Raw genomic sequence first — 20061 nt, 5'->3', positions numbered from 1 at the left:
AAAAAAATTAATGGGTCAATTTGCTGCATCTATAAAACTGTTCTATCACTGAGGGTCAGAAAAGAAAAATAGCTTAGAGCAGCTTGAACTCTGTGAGTTATGCAAGCCCAAAGAGACATGAGGATGGGATTTCGTGGATCAGTACTGTAGTCTGGTCTGTAGTCTGTTAGGAACTGGGCTGCACAACAGGTGGTAAGAGGTGGGTGAGCAAGTGAAGCTTCATCTGGATTTACAGCTGCTCCCCATGACTCCCATAATGACCTAAGATCCATCTCCTGTCAGATCAGTGGTGGCATTAGATTCTCATAGGAGCACAAACCCTACTGTGAACTGCATATGTGAGGGATCTAGGTTGACTGCTCCTTATGAGAATCTAACTACTGCCTGATGATCTGAGGTGGAACAGTTTCATCCCCAAATCAACCACCCCTACAGACCCCCACTACCCAGGTCTGTGGTAAAATTGTCTTCCACGAAACCAGTCCTTGGTGCCAAAAAGTTGTGGACCACTGGTATAAAGGAATTTTGTTCCTGACTAGCTGCCTCATCCATTATCTTCATGTTCCTGGAATTTTCAATACAAAGAACAGTGTATAACTTGTGCTAATTTAATGTAAATTGTTTATAAACAACTTAGGGACTGTTTGATCCTTTCCTTTGAAAAACCTACTCATGTTGCTAATTGGAGTGTATATTCAGGGCATGTTAAATCAATCTACACTCCTAGGTTGCAACCGGTAAGCTTGCCCAAATAAATTACTTATATTAATTTTGCCTCTGCTTCTTCCTTTCAGGTAGACGAAGGCATAGAGCCTATGGTATTTTATAAAGCCGGACATCATTTAAATTTCTAAGGCCAAGTGTAATTTGATAACAATCAAATGTGCTTATTGGTTGAAAATAAGACCCTTCAAGGTAGCTTTAAGCAAAAAATGGAAGGTATCATAAATAAGGCAACTCTGGGTTAGAGGTGAAAATAGGGATCACTAGGAACAGCAACAAGGAAATAAAAAGCCAGCAGAAATGTACTCTCTTTTGGACTTTCATGTTCTCTCATCTTTTTTTTTTTCTGTTTTCTGTGTCCCCTTCATTTTTCTGTTTTTGTTAGTGGATTTTCTCCCTCCACTTACTCTTCAAGATATATGGTCCTTAAAATAGAATTTCCCAACAGTGACTTTGCATCCTAATTATATACATCCAAAAGCTTACTGGTTAGAATTTTCCGGGTCTGAGTTCTAAACTTCCAGGACAGAGAAACTCCAAGTTTAGATATTGGATCTTAATATCAGATAGGGGTCGTTGCTCTAACTTGTTCTTTAAAATTCTCTAACTTATGGCTATTTGCTCTTCCATATGAATTATAGGAATAGCTTATCAAGTTTCATGAAAAATGTGATTGAAAACTCAAGTTGAAATTTTACTGAATAGAAACATCAATTTGAGGAGAAATAATATTTTTAAAATATTGTCTTCATCCATGAGAATAGTATATTTAATTTATTCATGTCTTTTATTCAATCATGGTTTACAACTTTATCAATGAATACATTAAACATTTACTATTAGATTTATTCCAAAGAACCTTATGGATTTTGTTGCTATTATAAATAAATAATTTTTTTCTACTATATCTTCATTTGAGAAATTTTTGACAGAAAGTTATTGATTTATGTGTCACTTAACTATTTTGTTGAACTCTTTTAATAGATCCAGTAGCTATTAGTTCTTTATTTTGATAATTATGCCAATAGGGTAAGAATGCTATTGACTTTTATATGTTCTTTTATGCAACCTGCCAAAATCTTGCAATTGCACTAGTTTGTTTTGTTTCTAATCCATTTATTTCTGTTTTATTTTCCTTGCTTTCTTGAGCTGAATGTATAGCTCAGTTATTTTTAATCTTTTCTCTTTTTAAAAATATCCACATAACGCTACAAAATATACTTGACATTTTAGTTGCATTGGATTGGTTTTGAGAGAATTATGTCTCAAAAGCATACACACACACACACGTAAAGTGTGTCTTTACATTTTTAACTTCTATTTCCTAATTCCTTTTTTAAATGTTTTAAATAATACTTCAAGTTCTGGGATACATGTGGAGAATATGCCAGTTTGTTGCATAGGTATACATGTGCCATGGTGGTTTGCTGCACCCATCAACCCATCATCTATCTACATTAGGTATTTCTCCTAATGGTATCCCTCCCCTAGCCCCACACTCCCTGACAGGTCCTGGTATGTGATGTTCCCCTCCCTGTGTCCATGTGTTCTCATTGTTCAACTCCCACTTATGAGTGAGAACATGTGGTGTTTAGTTTTCTGTCCTTGTGATAGTTTGCTGAGAATGATGGTTTCCAGCTTCACCCATATCCTTGAAAAGGACGTGAACTCATCCTTTTTTATGGCTGCATAGTATTCCATGGTATATATTTGCCACATTTTCTTTATTCAATTTATCATTGATGGCCATTTGGGTTGGTTCCAAGTCTTTGCTATTGTGAATAGTGTCGCAATATACCTATATGTGCATGTGTCTTTATAGCAGAATGATTTATAACCCTTTGGGTATATACCCAGTAATGAGATTGCTAGGTCAAACGGTATTTCTGGTTCTAGATCCTTGAGGAATCCCCACACCGTCTTCCACAATGGTTGAACTTATTTATACTCCCACCAACAGTGTAAAAGCATTCTTACTTCTCCACATCCTCTCCAGCATCTGTTGCTTCCAGACTTTTTAATGATCACCACTCTGACATGAGATGGTATCTTATTGTGGTTTTGATTTGCATTTCTCTAATGATTGGTGATGATGAGCTTTTTTTCATATATTTGTTGGCCACATAAATGTCATCTTTTGAGAAGTGTCTGTTCATATCCTTCGCCCACTTTTTGATGGGGTTGTTTTCTTTTTGTAAATTTCTTTTTTTTTTTTTTTCATAGACAGGGGCTAACAAATCCTGCCTCAGGTTTATTTGTACAAACAGCACAGGAGGACCACAGCGCCATGCAGATGGCAGCCCGGAGGTGGGGGTGGGGGGTCGCACCAGTCCTTCTGTCCTCACGTTGGCACACAGAGATACCTACTCTGTAGCCTTTGTAGTGGCCTGGGCACCTTTGGGAGCCTGAGCTGGAATTGAAACTGGAGCTGCAGCCTGAGCCTTGGTTTGATCCTTGGCCTTGGCCTTTGGCCGGCACAGCCGGAGCCCCTTGGCAATGCGAGCACGAGCACGCTTCCCAAGCTTGGGGTGGGCAATGTAGGCAAGTCGATCAAGCTTGCGGCTGACACCCTTTGGGATCTTGGGCTTAACCTCCTTGGGCTTTACGAGGGCCTTGACAGCCTCGGCACGTGCACTCATGGCCTTGGCATTGTTGGCCTGCATCTTCTTTAAGCCCTTCTTGTTGTGCTTCTTAGCAAAGCGCATGTTCCTCAGGAACTTGGGGTCCACCCCCTTAAGAGATTCGTATCTTTGTGATCGGGGTTTCTTGATACCATTTCTGTGCCATTTTCGGGACTGGTTGTGTGTGGTGTGGTTCTTGGACTTGGCCATGTCTGCACCTTTAGCCGCTGCTCCCGAAGCTCCTAGAACCGGAAGCTCTTTTTGTAAATTTCTTTAAGTTCTTTGTAGATTCTGGATATTAGCCCTTTGTCAGATGGATAGATTGCAGAAATTTTCTCCTATTCTGTAGGTTGCCTGTTCACTCTGATGATATTTTCTTTTGCTGTGCAGAAGCTCTTTAGTTTAATTAGATCCCATTTGTCAATTTTGGCTTTTGTTGACATTACTTTTCATGTTTTAGTCTTGAAGTCTTTGCCCATGCCTATGTCCTGAAAGGTATTGCCTAGGTTTTCTTCTAGGGTTTTTATGGTTGTAGGTCTAACATTTAAGTATTTAATCCATTTTGAGTTAAATTTTGTATAAGGTATAAGGAAGGGATCCAGTTTCAGTTTCCTTCATATGTTTAGCCAGTTTCCCCAACACCATTCAGTAAATAGGGAATCCTTTCCCCATTGCTTGTTTTTGTCAGGTTTGTCGGAGATCAGATGTTTTGGATATGTGGTGTTACTTCTGAGGACTCTGTTTTGTTCCATTGGTCTATATATCTGTTTTGGTACCAGTACCATGCTGTTTTGGTTACTTTAGCCTTGTAGTTTAGCTTGAAGTCAGGTAGCATGATGCCTCCAGTTTTGTTCTTTTTGCTTAGGATTGTCGTGGCTATGTGAGCTCTTTTTTGTTTCCATGCACAATTTGAAGTAGATTTTTTCTAATTCTGTGAAGAAAGTCAATGGTAGTTTGATGGGGATAGCATTGAATCTATAAATCACTTTGGGCAGTATGGCCATTTTCACCATACTGATTCTTCCTATCCGTTAGCATGGAATGTTTTTGCATTCGTTTGTGTCCTCTCTTATTTCCTTGAGCAGTGGTGTGTAGTTCTCCTTGAAGAGGTCCTTCATGTCCCTTGTAAGTTGCATGCCTAGGTATTTTATTCTCTTTGTAGCAATTGTGAATGGGAGTTCACTTATGATTTAGCTCTCTGTTTGTCTGTTATTTGGTGTTTAGGAATGCTTGTGATTTTGCACATTGATTTTGTATCCTGAGACTTTGCTGAAGTTGCTTATCAGCTTGAGGAGATTTTGGGCTGAGACAATGGGGTTTTCTAAATACACAATCATGTCATCTGCAAACAGAGGCAATTTGACTTCCTTTCTTCCTAATTGAATATCTTTATTTCTTTTCTTGCCTGATTGCCCTGGCCAGAACTTCCAATACTATGTTGTATAGGAGTGGTGAGAGAGGGCATCCTTGTCTTGTGCCACTTTTCAAAGGTAATGCTTCCAGCTTTTGCCCATTCAGTATGATATTGGCTGTGGGTTTGTCATAAATAGCTTTTATTATTTTGAGCTACTTTCCATGAACACCTAGTTTATTGAGAGTTTTAGTATGGATGGATAGGGTATTGAATTTTATCGAATGTCTTTTCTGCATCTATTGAGACAATCGAGTGTTTTTTTTCTTTTTTGTCATTGGTTCTGTTTATATGATGGATTACATTTATTGATTTGTGTATGTTGAACTAGCCTTGCATCCCAGGGATGAAGCCAACTTGATTGTGGTGGATAAGTTTTCAGTGCACTGCTGGATTTGATTTGCCAGTATTTTATTGAAGATTATTGCATCGATGTTCCTTCAGGGATATTGGCCTGAAATTTTCTTTTTTTGTGTGCCCCTGCCAGGTTTTGGTATCAAGATGATGCTGGCCTCATAAAATGAGTTAGGGAGGAGTCCCTCTTTTCTATTGTTTGGAATAGTCTCAGAAGGAATGGTACAATCTCCTCTTTGTACCTCTAGTAGGATTCAGCTGTGAAACTGTCTGGTCCTGGGCTTTTTTTTAGTTGGTAGGCTATTAATTACTGCCTCAATTTCAGAACATGTTATTGGTCTATTCAGGGATTTGACTTCTTCCTGATTTAGTCTTCGGAGGGTATATGTGTCCAGGAACTTAACCATTTCTTCTAGAATTTCTAGTTTATTTGTATAGAGGTGTATAGTATTCTCTGATGGTAGTTTGTATTTCTGTGGTATCAGTGGTGATATCCCCTTTATGATTTTATATTGTGTCTATTTGATTCTTCTCTCTTTTCTTCTTTATTAGTCTGGCTAGTGCTCTATCTATTTTTTTGATCTTTTCAAAAAATTACCTCCTGGATTAACTGATTTTTTTGAAGGGTTTTCATGTCTTTATGATCTTAGTTATTTCTTATCTTCTGCTAGTTTTGAATTTGTTTGCTCTTGTTTCCCTAGTTTTTTAAATTGTGATGTTAGAGTGTTGATTTTAGATCTTTCCTATTTATAGCACTAAATAGGCATTTAGTGCTATAAATTTTCCTCTAAAGACGACTTTAGCTGTGTCCCAAAGATTTTAGTATGTTGTATCTTTGTTCTTACCGGTTTCAAAGAACTTATGTATTTCTGCTTTAATTTCGTTATTTACCCAGTAGTCATTCAGAAGCAGGCTGTTCAGTTTCCATGTAGTTGTGTGGTTATGAATGAGTTTCTTAATCCTGGGTTCTACTTTGATTGCACTGTGGTCTGAGAGATGGTTTGTTATGATTTCTGTTCTTTTGCATTTGCTGACGAGTGTTTTACTTCCAATTATGTCATCAATTTTAGAATAAGTACATTGTGGTGCTGAGAAGAATGTATATCCTGTTGATTTGTGGTGGAGAGTTCTGTAGATGTCTATTAGGTCTGCTCAGTCCAGACTTGAGTTCAAGTCCTGAATATCCTTGTTAATTTTCTGTCTCATTGATCTAATATTGACAGTGGGGTGTTACAGTCTCCCACTATTATTGTGTGGGAGTCTACATCTCTTTGTAGGTCTCTAAGAACTTGCTTTATGAATCTGGGTGCTCCTGTACTAGGTGCATATATATTTACGATAGTTAGATCTTCTTGTTGCATTGATCCCTTTACCATTATGTAATGCCCTTCTTTGTCCTTTTTTGATCTTTGTTGGTGTAAAGTCTGTTTTATCAGAGACTAGGATTGCAACCCCTGCTTTTTTTAAGCTTTCCATTTGCTTGATAAACATTCCTCCATCCCTTTATTTGGAGCCTATGTGTGTCTTTGGATGTTAGATGGGTCTCCTGAATACGGCACACTGATGGGTCTTGATTCTTTATCCAATTTGCCAGTCTGTGTCTCTTAATTGTGGTATGCAGCCCATTTACATTTAAGGTTAATATTGTTATTTGTGAATTTTATCCTGTCATTATGATGCTAGCTGGTTATTTTCCAGTTAGTTAATACAATTTCTTCATAGTGTCGATGGTCTTTACAATTTGGTGTTTTATTGCAGTGGCTACTACCAGTTTTCCTTTCCATGTTTAGTGCTTTCTTCAGGAGCTCTTGTAAGGCAGGCCTCATGGTAACAAAATCTCTCAGCATTTGCTTGTCTGTAAAGGATTTTGTTTCTCCTTTGTTTATGAAGCTTAGTTTGGCTGGATATGAAATTCCAGGTTGAAAATTCTTTTCCTTAAGAATGTTGATTATTGGCCCCACTATTTTCTGGCTTGTAGAGTTTCTGCAGAGAGATCTGCTGTTAATCTGATGGGATTCCCTTTGTGGGTTACCTGACCTTTCTCTCTGGCTGCCCTTAACATTTTTTCTTTCATTTCAACCTTGGTGAATCTGATGATTATATGTCTTGGGGTTGCTCTTCTCAAGGAGTATCTTTGTGGTGTTCTCTGCATTTCCTGAATTTGCATGTTGGCCTGTTTTCTAGGTTGGGGAATTTCGATGGATAATAACCTGAAGTGTGTTTCCCAATTTGGTTACATTTTCCCCATCACTTTCAGGTACACCAATCAAATGTAGGTTTGGTCTTTTCACATAGTCCCATATTTCTTAGAGGCTTTGTTTTTTCCTTTTCATTCTTTTTTCTCTAATCTTGTCTTCATGCTTTATTTTATTAACNAAGAGGTCCTTCATGTCCCTTGTAAGTTGCATGCCTAGGTATTTTATTCTCTTTGTAGCAATTGTGAATGGGAGTTCACTTATGATTTAGCTCTCTGTTTGTCTGTTATTTGGTGTTTAGGAATGCTTGTGATTTTTGCACATTGATTTTGTATCCTGAGACTTTGCTGAAGTTGCTTATCAGCTTGAGGAGATTTTGGGCTGAGACAATGGGGTTTTCTAAATACACAATCATGTCATCTGCAAACAGAGGCAATTTGACTTCCTTTCTTCCTAATTGAATATCTTTATTTCTTTTTCTTGCCTGATTGCCCTGGCCAGAACTTCCAATACTATGTTGTATAGGAGTGGTGAGAGAGGGCATCCTTGTCTTGTGCCACTTTTCAAAGGTAATGCTTCCAAGTTTTTGCCCATTCAGTATGATATTGGCTGTGGGTTTGTCATAAATAGCTTTTATTATTTTGAGCTACTTTCCATGAACACCTAGTTTATTGAGAGTTTTTAGTATGGATGGATAGGGTATTGAATTTTATCGAATGTCTTTTCTGCATCTATTGAGACAATCGAGTGTTTTTTTTCTTTTTTGTCATTGGTTCTGTTTATATGATGGATTACATTTATTGATTTGTGTATGTTGAACTAGCCTTGCATCCCAGGGATGAAGCCAACTTGATTGTGGTGGATAAGTTTTTCAGTGCACTGCTGGATTTGATTTGCCAGTATTTTATTGAAGATTATTGCATCGATGTTCCTTCAGGGATATTGGCCTGAAATTTTCTTTTTTTGTGTGCCCCTGCCAGGTTTTGGTATCAAGATGATGCTGGCCTCATAAAATGAGTTAGGGAGGAGTCCCTCTTTTTCTATTGTTTGGAATAGTCTCAGAAGGAATGGTACAATCTCCTCTTTGTACCTCTAGTAGGATTCAGCTGTGAAACTGTCTGGTCCTGGGCTTTTTTTTAGTTGGTAGGCTATTAATTACTGCCTCAATTTCAGAACATGTTATTGGTCTATTCAGGGATTTGACTTCTTCCTGATTTAGTCTTCGGAGGGTATATGTGTCCAGGAACTTAACCATTTCTTCTAGAATTTCTAGTTTATTTGTATAGAGGTGTATAGTATTCTCTGATGGTAGTTTGTATTTCTGTGGTATCAGTGGTGATATCCCCTTTATGATTTTATATTGTGTCTATTTGATTCTTCTCTCTTTTCTTCTTTATTAGTCTGGCTAGTGCTCTATCTATTTTTTTGATCTTTTCAAAAAATTACCTCCTGGATTAACTGATTTTTTTGAAGGGTTTTTCATGTCTTTATGATCTTAGTTATTTCTTATCTTCTGCTAGTTTTTGAATTTGTTTGCTCTTGTTTCCCTAGTTTTTTAAATTGTGATGTTAGAGTGTTGATTTTAGATCTTTCCTATTTATAGCACTAAATAGGCATTTAGTGCTATAAATTTTCCTCTAAAGACGACTTTAGCTGTGTCCCAAAGATTTTAGTATGTTGTATCTTTGTTCTTACCGGTTTCAAAGAACTTATGTATTTCTGCTTTAATTTCGTTATTTACCCAGTAGTCATTCAGAAGCAGGCTGTTCAGTTTCCATGTAGTTGTGTGGTTATGAATGAGTTTCTTAATCCTGGGTTCTACTTTGATTGCACTGTGGTCTGAGAGATGGTTTGTTATGATTTCTGTTCTTTTGCATTTGCTGACGAGTGTTTTACTTCCAATTATGTCATCAATTTTAGAATAAGTACATTGTGGTGCTGAGAAGAATGTATATCCTGTTGATTTGTGGTGGAGAGTTCTGTAGATGTCTATTAGGTCTGCTCAGTCCAGACTTGAGTTCAAGTCCTGAATATCCTTGTTAATTTTCTGTCTCATTGATCTAATATTGACAGTGGGGTGTTACAGTCTCCCACTATTATTGTGTGGGAGTCTACATCTCTTTGTAGGTCTCTAAGAACTTGCTTTATGAATCTGGGTGCTCCTGTACTAGGTGCATATATATTTACGATAGTTAGATCTTCTTGTTGCATTGATCCCTTTACCATTATGTAATGCCCTTCTTTGTCCTTTTTTGATCTTTGTTGGTGTAAAGTCTGTTTTATCAGAGACTAGGATTGCAACCCCTGCTTTTTTTAAGCTTTCCATTTGCTTGATAAACATTCCTCCATCCCTTTATTTGGAGCCTATGTGTGTCTTTGGATGTTAGATGGGTCTCCTGAATACGGCACACTGATGGGTCTTGATTCTTTATCCAATTTGCCAGTCTGTGTCTCTTAATTGTGGTATGCAGCCCATTTACATTTAAGGTTAATATTGTTATTTGTGAATTTTATCCTGTCATTATGATGCTAGCTGGTTATTTTTCCAGTTAGTTAATACAATTTCTTCATAGTGTCGATGGTCTTTACAATTTGGTGTTTTATTGCAGTGGCTACTACCAGTTTTTCCTTTCCATGTTTAGTGCTTTCTTCAGGAGCTCTTGTAAGGCAGGCCTCATGGTAACAAAATCTCTCAGCATTTGCTTGTCTGTAAAGGATTTTGTTTCTCCTTTGTTTATGAAGCTTAGTTTGGCTGGATATGAAATTCCAGGTTGAAAATTCTTTTCCTTAAGAATGTTGATTATTGGCCCCCACTATTTTCTGGCTTGTAGAGTTTCTGCAGAGAGATCTGCTGTTAATCTGATGGGATTCCCTTTGTGGGTTACCTGACCTTTCTCTCTGGCTGCCCTTAACATTTTTTCTTTCATTTCAACCTTGGTGAATCTGATGATTATATGTCTTGGGGTTGCTCTTCTCAAGGAGTATCTTTGTGGTGTTCTCTGCATTTCCTGAATTTGCATGTTGGCCTGTTTTTCTAGGTTGGGGAATTTCGATGGATAATAACCTGAAGTGTGTTTCCCAATTTGGTTACATTTTCCCCATCACTTTCAGGTACACCAATCAAATGTAGGTTTGGTCTTTTCACATAGTCCCATATTTCTTAGAGGCTTTGTTTTTTCCTTTTCATTCTTTTTTCTCTAATCTTGTCTTCATGCTTTATTTTATTAACTTGATCTTCAATCTCTGATATCCTTTCTTTCCCTTGATCAATTAGGCTATTGATACTTGTGTATGCTTCACGAAGTTCTCATGCTGTGTTTTTCAGCTCCATCAGGTCATTTATGTTCTTCTCTAAACTGGTTATTCTAGTTAGCAGTTCCTATAACCTTTTATCAAGGTTCTTAGCTTCCTTGCATTGGGTTAGAATATGCTTCTTTAGCTCAGAGGAGTTTGCTTATACTCACCTTCTGAAGCCTAGTTCTCTAAATTCGTCAAACTCATTCTCTGTCCAGTTTTGTTCCCTTGCTGGTGAGGAGTTATGATCCTTTGAAGGAGAAGAGTCACTCTAGATTTTGGAATTTTCAGCCTCTTTTGTGCAGGTTTTTCCTCATTTTCGTGGATTTATCTACCTTTGGTCTTTGAGGTTGATGACCTTCAGATGGGGTTTTGGTGTGGATGTCCTTTTTGTTGATGTTGATACTATTCCTTTCGTTTGTTAGTTTTCCTTCTAACAGGCCCCTCTGCTGCAAGTCTTCTGGAGTTTGCTGGAGGTCCACTCCAGACCCTGTTTGCCTGGGTATCACCAGCGGAGGCTGCAGAACAGCAAAGATTGCTGCCTGCTCCTTCCTCTGGAAGCTTCATTCTAGAGTGGCACCTGCTAGATGCCAGTAGGAGCTCTCCTATATGAGGTGTTTATCAACTCCTGCTGGGAGGTGTCACTCAGTTAGGAGGCATGGGGGTCAGGGACCCACTTGAGGAGGCAGTCTGTCCCCACAGAGCTCAAGGACTGTGCTGGAAGATCCACTGTTCTCTTCAGAGCTGGCAGCAAGAAACATTTAACTCTGCTGAAGCTGCACCCACAGTCACTCCTTCCTCCAGGTATTCTGTCCCAGGGAGGTGGGAGTTTTATCGATAAGCTTCTGACTGGGGTTGCTGCCTTTCTATCAGAAATGCCATCCCCAGAGTGGAAAACTCTAGAGAAGCAGTCTGACTACAGCAGCTTTGCAGAGCTGAGGTGGGCTCTGCCCAGTTTGAACGTCCTGGCGGCTTTGTTTACACTGTAAAGGGAAAACTGCCTACTCAAGCCTCAGTAATGGTGGACGCCCCTTCCCCCACCAAGTTCGAGCATCCCAGGTCGACTTCAGACTGCTGTGCTGGTAGCGAGAATTTCAAGCCAGTGGATCTTAGCTTGCTGGACTCTGTGGGGTTGGGATCCGCTGAGCTAGACAACTTGGCTCCCTGGCTTCAGCCCCCTTTACAGGGGAGTGAATGGTTCTGTCCTGCTGGTGTTCCAGGTGCCACTGGGATATGAAACACTCCTGCAGCTAGCTCGGTGTCTGCCCAAACAGCTGCCCAGTTTTGTGCTTGAAACCCAGGGCCCTGGTGTCATAGGCAATGTAGGGAATCTGGTCTGTGGGTTGCGAAGACCATGGGAAAAAGCATAGTATCTGGGCTGGAGTGCACTGTTCCTCATGCACAGTCCCTCAGGGCTTTCCTTGGCTAGGGGAGGGAGTTCCCCAACCCCTTGCACTTTCCAGGTGAGTCAACGCCCCACCATGCTTCGGCTTGCCCTCTATGGGTTGCATCCACTGTCTATCCAGTCCCAGTGAGATGAGCTGGGTACTTGAGTTGGAAATGCAGAAATCACCCACCTTCTGTGTTGATCTTGCTGGGAGCTGCAGACTGGAGCTGTTCCTATTTGGCCATCTTGCCAGTCACAGAGTATTTCCTGATTCCTACTGTGATATAATATGTGTTTTTTTAACAGGATATTCCTTTTTAAAATTTATTTTATTATTGATGTCCATTTAGATTAGGATGTTATCATAGACTATTGCTTTTAGGCAATTATTTGTAATGTGATAATACTGCCTTTGTGACCTACTGCATTGTTAATTTGATTATTATTCCATGTATACCTATTTTATTTGGACACACAGTTCTATACATATTTATTAGCTAAAGCTTTTTAAGTTTTTGTTCAAAACAATATTGCAAGTAACATATAATATATAATAATATATAGTTCACGTTGGTCATTTAAAGTCTCTTACTAATATTATTGAGGTACCCATTTCTCTTTGCAGTTGTGCCAGTTTTACTTTGTATATTTCAAGGCTCTTAGCTCATAGTTGCAAACAAAGTCATGGTTATTAGCATTTCTTAGCAATTTTTCCCTTTTATTATTGTACATAATATGCTTATTAATGTTTTGCCTTAAATTCTATGCCATCTGATATTAATATTGCTGCATTAGTTTTCTTATGGTTACTATTCACATATCATAGCTTTCATCATCATTTTATCATGGCTCTTGCCAAGAATTTATAACTATAATAATAAAAATCCAATCTGTAATCTTTCAGTAGACAAGTTTGAGCAATTTACACTATTTTGATTAGCTACTATGTTTGAACTTATTTTTATCATATTATTTTGAATTTTCTGTTAGTCATCTTTGTACATTATTTTCTCTATTTATTAGTGCTTTAGGGAGTAAAATCTTAAAATTTTGCTTTATTTTCTCTGCTGCTTTAGAAGTGCTTTGTGCAGGTTTTTTAGAAGTGACACAGGTTGAGTATCACTAATCAAAAATTACAAAATGTGAAATACTCCAAAATCTGAAACGTTTAAAGTGCTGACATGATGCTCAAAGGAAATGCTCACTGGGGCATTTCGGGTTTCAGATTTTTGGATCAGAGATGCTGAACTGGTAAGTATAATGCAAATATCCCAAAATCCAGAAACATCTAAAATCTGAAATAATTCTGTTTCCAAATGTTTGCAACAAAGGATATACTCAACCTGCATATTTTCTTTCAATTCTGTTAGTAGTCACTCTTAATTTTTTAAATTTATGCTTAATGATTTTTCTTTAACAAAGTCATTTATATTTTCTGTTTCTTGTCAAAAAAAAAAAAAAAGTAACAAAATGAAGCCGCAGTTTGTCTTGATTACCCCATATTGCTATTGTTTTCTGGAGGTTTTTAAACCAATATGACACAAATACAGTTTCTATATTTAAAATCGATCATTAAATGTACAGATACCTTATCCAGCTAGGTGTTAACTCTTGTTTCTTGTATCTCATGCCATTTGTGTGGGTTTCCTCTTTTTCCTGTGGAAGTGCATCCAATTACCATTCTTTTACTGAGGGTCTGTTTACGAATATTTCTTAGTCTTTGTAAACCTAAAAATGCCTTCTCAGGTGATGATTCTTTTGTGAGTGTGGCATTTGATGTGGATACTTATTTTTTCTTAGCACTTTGAAGATATTCCATCATCTTCTGGCATCTGAGTAGATAATTTATGCTTCCTCTTGGGCAGCTTTTAAGATTTTTCCCTTTAGATAAACATGGTAGAGTCAGAATAATTGTTAATTTTCTGCTTCTTAAAACTTTATAAAATGAGATTAAAAGGACAAAATAATATAAAAAACTGTAAAATAATATAATACAAAAATACTGAGGAAAGATGTTATAACAACAAATTTTTGGAAGCTATAACACATGTTGATGAGGATAATTTACTTAAAATACCAAATAAGGCTGAAATTTATTCTAGCATATGCAGAAGCTCAGAATCAATCCAATTGTACCACACAACACAAGAAATGTAGGGAAATGCCTCTAAACTAGTAATGCAGTTAGAGCTTGAAAACATAAGGAATAGTTGAAAGATTGTGTAAGATGCATTTAGACCCCTAGATCTCTTTGCCCTCCCTACATAGCCAGTCAACTATATTTCCTTCACCCTAGCAGGACCAGAAGTTTATTTTCTGAGTAAACTGGTAAACCTATAAATAAAAGGGTAAAATAGTCTTCAGGGATGGCAAAATTTGGAGGTGCATCATGTGAAGATCTATCATTGAAATAGCTGTTTCACCATCCTATTATGAGATCCATCAGTCAACACATCTCCCTGCCTCTCCCTAAGATAGGTAAGCACACATAACCTCCAATTAGCTTTTTAGTACTTGTTCACTCCTAAATATTATTAGAAAGCCAATACAGCCATTGGAAGAAAATCTTTTTATTTTTTATTTTTTATTTTTTTATTTTTTTATTTTTTTATTTTTTTTTTAAACAAATAGTATCAATTTCTTTATTCACACATACATACACACACATATTTATCTATCACAGGCTTCAGTTTTCTATTTTATTATCTCATCTTTATGGCTTTCTTATAAGGCCTTTATAAGCCCTCAAGGCTCCACACTGCAGCATTCAGTGCCCTAAACATAGATACATACGCCCTTGTTTTCCTCCCTCACATGTTTGGTGTTGGCCACTTCTATTTGAGATTCTTGGCAAGGCCACAGGCACTGTAGTCTTTTAAACCTTCACATACCTTATAAAATATTTGAGCAAGAAGAAAGTTGAGTCCATTTGGCTCAAGCTTTTCAATTTTACAAATGGAAATCAAATCCAGACAAGTTAACTGACTTAACCCAAGTCATACAATGAATTAGCAGAAAAGCTAGAACTAGAAACTAAGTTTTTAACCTATACAATGTATTTTTTTATTATATCTACTTGTCATTATTTTTCCATCAATAATTATTTCAAGAGAAAATCCAGGCAAATGCACTAAGTCCAAATATAACTTCTATATTCAATAAATTAGAAAAATTCTGCTTTAAAAATAAGAATGCTTTGCTTCAAAATAGGTTGGCAGTATTTTTCAATGAGCCTCATTTATGGATTACTTCAGAAATAAAGACAATAGGTTTATGATACCAATTAAAGAGTTTGTAATTACAGAACAAATATGAGGGGAAAGGACATGTCTGGAGTCTTGAATTATTGCTTCACTTTTTATGAGATCATATATTTTACATTTATTTATTTATTCATTTATTTTTGAGACAGGGTCTCACTCTGCTGCCCAGACTGGAGTGTAGGGGTGCGATCTTGGCTCACTAAAACTTCTGCCTCCCAGGCTCAAGCGATTCTCCTGCCTCAGCCTCCCGAGTAGCTGGGATTACAAGCGTGTGCCACTACCACCCAGCTGATTTTTGTATTTTTAGTAGAGATGCGGTTTTATCATGTTGGCCAGGCTGGTCTCAAATTCCTGACCTCAAATGATCCATCTGCCTTGGCCTCCTAAAGTGCTGGGATTACAGGCATAAGCCACTGCACCCGGTCTATTTTTTAAATGTATTTTAATTCTAGATTATTTCCTGTTAACTAAAGTTGGCCCAAAAATATACAGAACAAATAATCCCTTCCCTTTAGTTTTCTCAGCATATCCCTACTGATTGCTATTCTACAGAGTAGAATATATGATATATAATCCTAAACATAATAGTATATAATCCTAAATGCTACAAATATTGCCCTAGTTCAATTAAAATATGCAAGTTACTCATATGTATTTCAGAAATATATCAATTATATGAAAAAATGTTATATTCCTAACATTATCAAGTCCTCATATTGTGATTCTAATTCCTTTATTGTTCATGTGAAACACACCCAGATAGAAGCTGCTGTTTTGACGTCTAAAATTCCTGATCCTTTTAAAGAAGTGGATGTTTTGAATTCTGTTTGTATATATCCATATATATTATACACTATAACCCCAAAGGAATGCCAAAACAATGAAAATACTATTCTCAGATTTCCAGAAAATACATTAATTATGAAGTCATCCCAAATTCAAGAATAGACATCACTGCACTCTTCCATAGAACTGTCTTTATATCTTGCAAATACATATAAATACAAGTGCCCTTAAAAAGCAGGTTCTCATCAGATGAGTGATCAAATCTTTTTAAGCAATGCTAACAAAGAATAAAGCCCTATGACATTGTCTTAAAGTAACAAGTATTTTTTTGTCTTGGTCTACAAATACTGTCTTTTACTTCATCATGAAGAGCTGAGTAAGCAATGACTAGTATTTTTGCTGATAGCCTTTATTCTGCTCCTTGACCAAGGGCAGCTATTATTGTGCTCCTATGTAAAATCTGGATGCAGACAGCTCTGCTGAAGGTGCATACTGAGTCCTCCTCTTTGCAGAATCCCACACTGTGAGGCACAAGTGTCCATATCCTTACCAGTCTAGTCATCCCATTGAGATACGCCAGGGCACCAGTTTCCCCTCAGTGCACAAAAGGCAGCATAAATTCCACACTTCTTCAAATTCAGAAAAAGACAAAGGAAGGGCACAGGAGCAAGTCAAAAACTCACTGCTGAACCTCCATCAAAGAGCAGGGCAAGCTGACGAGCTCTTGGGCAACAAGTAGGAAGCCAGGAAAGCATGTTTTAATAGAATGGATGATGATGCATCGACGAATCTTTTCCTTTCTAAACAGAGTATCAAGCATGTTCTTTATCTTCTAATTTATGTTCTCAAAGGGAAGAGTTCAGTGATCGTTCTATATTAAAGTACATTGTTTTATATGTTATGTTATAACACCTTGAATTCCAATAAAGACAAAATTTTAGCATGTTACTGTTTTAATATTACATACAGTTTCTTTAAAAATGTGATGTTTCCCTAATGCAAGTGAGCAAGTGTTGAGATTTGCCATGCAATACTACACAGAAGCTCCCCTCTGTAACGTGAGTCATGTAAGGTGAAATAATGATGTAATAAACCAGAGTAACAACTGCCATAGAGAGAAAAGTATATACTAATAAATAAATGCGACAGATCTTATAGTTACATTCTCTTCTTTGAGAACGAATGAAAAGTTTCAGTTCAAAAAGACAACTTTCCCATAAAATCCAAAATCACCAGAAACTAGGGACTCAGCATCAGAGCATTTTCCTTTACCAGAACAATGAAAATGTTACCATGGAGGAATATTAAAAATTATAACAGTGCTCACCTGAGTGCTATAATTAAAACTGTGTCAACATTTTCCTTGTAAAACAGATCTTTCAAGGGAGATTGCGCATTAACCATTATAGCTGACTACAGACTTATGTAAGACGCATAGGCTATTTTTTCTTCTAAGAAATATATTTCAATGGAACCAAATCTGATGAGGCCCCGGGCTCATATACTGTAAGAAAAAATAAACCTGACAGATTTTTAAAGCAATATTCAGTTTATAACAGATGATAATAATACATTATTTCATCGTTCCTTTAAAATTCTGTGAAATTGAAAGATTGGTAAATGTTATTACGTTCACCTTTAACATATGTTTTGTTNAAAAAAAAAAAAAAAAAAAAAAAAAAAAAACCAACTTGGGAGCAGAAAAGAAAATCACAACAATTATAACTGGTATCCTCAAAAGAGATAGAAGAAAACATTGCAGAAACACTCATAGACACACACAATTACAAAGACTAGCCAATGAACAAAACAATTAAATAATTGTGAGAATAAAAAATTGGAAAGCGTCAAAAAAGAAAATTGAGGAAACTTCTCACAAATGAGAATGAAATGAAAAAGATATGGAAAATAAAAAAGAAAAAACAAGAGAAATTAGAGCATCAGCATCAAATCAGAAGGTCTAACATTCAAGTAGTTTAACAAAGAGAGAAACAAATATAATGGATGTGATAATATATCACAAAAATAGTAGAAGATATTCGGGGACTGAACAACATAAGTTTCTAGATTTGAAAGGTCCACTGATAGTCCCAATTAAAGATGAAAATGGATGCGCACACACAAAAAAAACACGTCATCATACAATTTCAGAACGCTGAAACATGGAGAAAATCTAGAAAAGTTTTCCGAGAAAAATAAGTTACACATTGTGTTTATTTGTTGAAATCTTCTTGGAAGCTGAAGTATATATTTTATTTAAGAATTGATTTTACCCTTAAATTCTGGAGAATTCTCAGCTATACTTTTTTAGATATTAATTTTCCATCATTCTTTCTATTCTGGAATTCCTATCAGGTTTATGTTGTGCTATTTTAATATCTCCTCCAGACCTCTAAAATAATGTTTTATGTTTTTCTATCTCCTTGTTCTTTGTACTGAATTCTTAATAAATTTCTTATATAATCTTTTCAATTCACTAATCCTCTATTTTACTCTGTTTAATGTGGATATTTTAAATTTTAATGACCATGATTTTATTTGATTTGTTCTTTTCATACACAGCCATCATTTTCTTCTATAAGAAGGATTCCTTGCAATTGAAAAAATAAAATTTTCTTTCATTTATCAATTTGAGTATCTCAAATATAAATTCTTCATTGGATTGTTTCATAAAAAGAATTTGATGTGGAGTGAATCCATGTTCCATTTCTTGATTTGGTTATCTGTACTTTGGTATTTAAGTTTATCATGTGTTTTAGAATTTTGTTTGTAAGTCCACTGCCTCTTTCTCTGGGTTTGTTTCTCTTTTTCAACCTTCTTTTGTGGTAGTCTTCACTTGGCTTCTTAATCCTCACATGCAGAATCAGAGCATACCATGATGCTTGGGGGTTTCTGTGCCATGGGGATAATAGAATCGTTGCATATTCTGTCAATTACAAATTCAGTTTATGGTTTTTGTGCTGCTCTTAGGAGGAAGGCTATGTCTGCATTCTTCCTAGGCTCAGAGTCTGTTAAAGTTGTATTCCAGAGTTTAGTCAGTGTTATTATTACAATTTTTTTTTTCTTGAGAAGGAAACCCCACTCAAATCCTTGGCTTCAAATTGTGAACATGCCTTGAGTCACTTTGTTAAATGTTGCTTTTAGTTATCCCAATATTGTATATATTATATACTAGGAAGTGGCAGTGGTTGGGGGTGAGTGGGGGAGAATGATTCAGCCCTGCTACATTAGCTAAAGTGGATGTTGGAAGGAGAGGGAAGATATTATAGGTGTACTAGCTGTCTCCATTTCAACCTTATATATTTAGGGTTGTCTCATAGTCCACTTGACTACAACAAAAAGCTTTGTTTAGAAGGCCTAATTGATCAATGCCAATTTTAACAAAAACAAGTGATACTGGTATAGTAGGTTACCTTACCTCTTGTTCTCTAGATGGACACTAAGAGTATCTTAAAATTAATAAGAATTTAGATCAGAGATGCTATGTGAAATTAATTTTTCAAATATTTATGATGTACCCATAAATTATACTGCCTCATATCCTTCTATGAAATTCCAAATACACAGAACTCATGTTAGAAAATTATTATGTTTGAAAGAGAAGGAAGCGATTCATTATTAAAGGTTCCTGAACATTTGATAAAATCCTTATTTCATTGTAATCCAAGGGTCCCCAGGGCTTGAGTGGTATATATTTGAATGACTGGTGAAATAAAACCTCCTTTGTCGTGAAATGCAGGTACATGTATTTGAAGTAGTTGGTATTATTTTTTTTTCTATACCTCATACCGCCTCAGAATAACTGATGGTGACTTGTGAAAGGGTATGTAGTTCCACTGAGAAACCTGAGAAAGAACTCAGTTTTTGGATTTCTAGGCTGTTCCTTTTCTATTTTCATTTAATATCCCACCCTCCCTCCTTTTCTTCCTAAACTTTGCTACATAAATATTTCACTGTTACCTTGAAATGGTCTTAGGCATTTTTTAAAAGTATCTCACAAAGTCTTGGGCCTGAGTCAAAGCAGATT

At 36.6% G+C, this 20061-nt stretch overlaps 1 protein-coding gene across 1 annotated transcript; it reads right to left on the bottom strand.

Annotated features, from left to right (window-relative positions):
- Positions 1-2959: 2959 nt before the first annotated feature.
- Positions 2960-3601, bottom strand: LOC108527638 (60S ribosomal protein L29). The gene has a single exon (XM_017869041.1). The coding sequence runs from the start codon at positions 3552-3554 to the stop codon at positions 3087-3089; it is 468 nt and encodes a 155-aa protein (XP_017724530.1). The 5' UTR covers positions 3555-3601; the 3' UTR covers positions 2960-3086.
- Between the last annotated feature and the right edge of the window lie 16460 nt (positions 3602-20061).

The sequence above is a fragment of the Rhinopithecus bieti genome, unplaced genomic scaffold (assembly GCF_001698545.2).
Source record: "Rhinopithecus bieti isolate Rb0 unplaced genomic scaffold, ASM169854v2 scaffold_4914, whole genome shotgun sequence".
In the NCBI taxonomy this organism is placed as follows: Eukaryota; Metazoa; Chordata; class Mammalia; order Primates; family Cercopithecidae; genus Rhinopithecus; species Rhinopithecus bieti.
This window is presented reverse-complemented; position numbering and strand designations above follow the sequence as displayed.

What these genes read in the sequence shown, in the direction of transcription:
- LOC108527638 (XM_017869041.1), bottom strand. Translation starts at nt 3,554, where the DNA reads ATGGCCAAGTCCAAGAACCACACCACACACAACCAGTCCCGAAAATGG.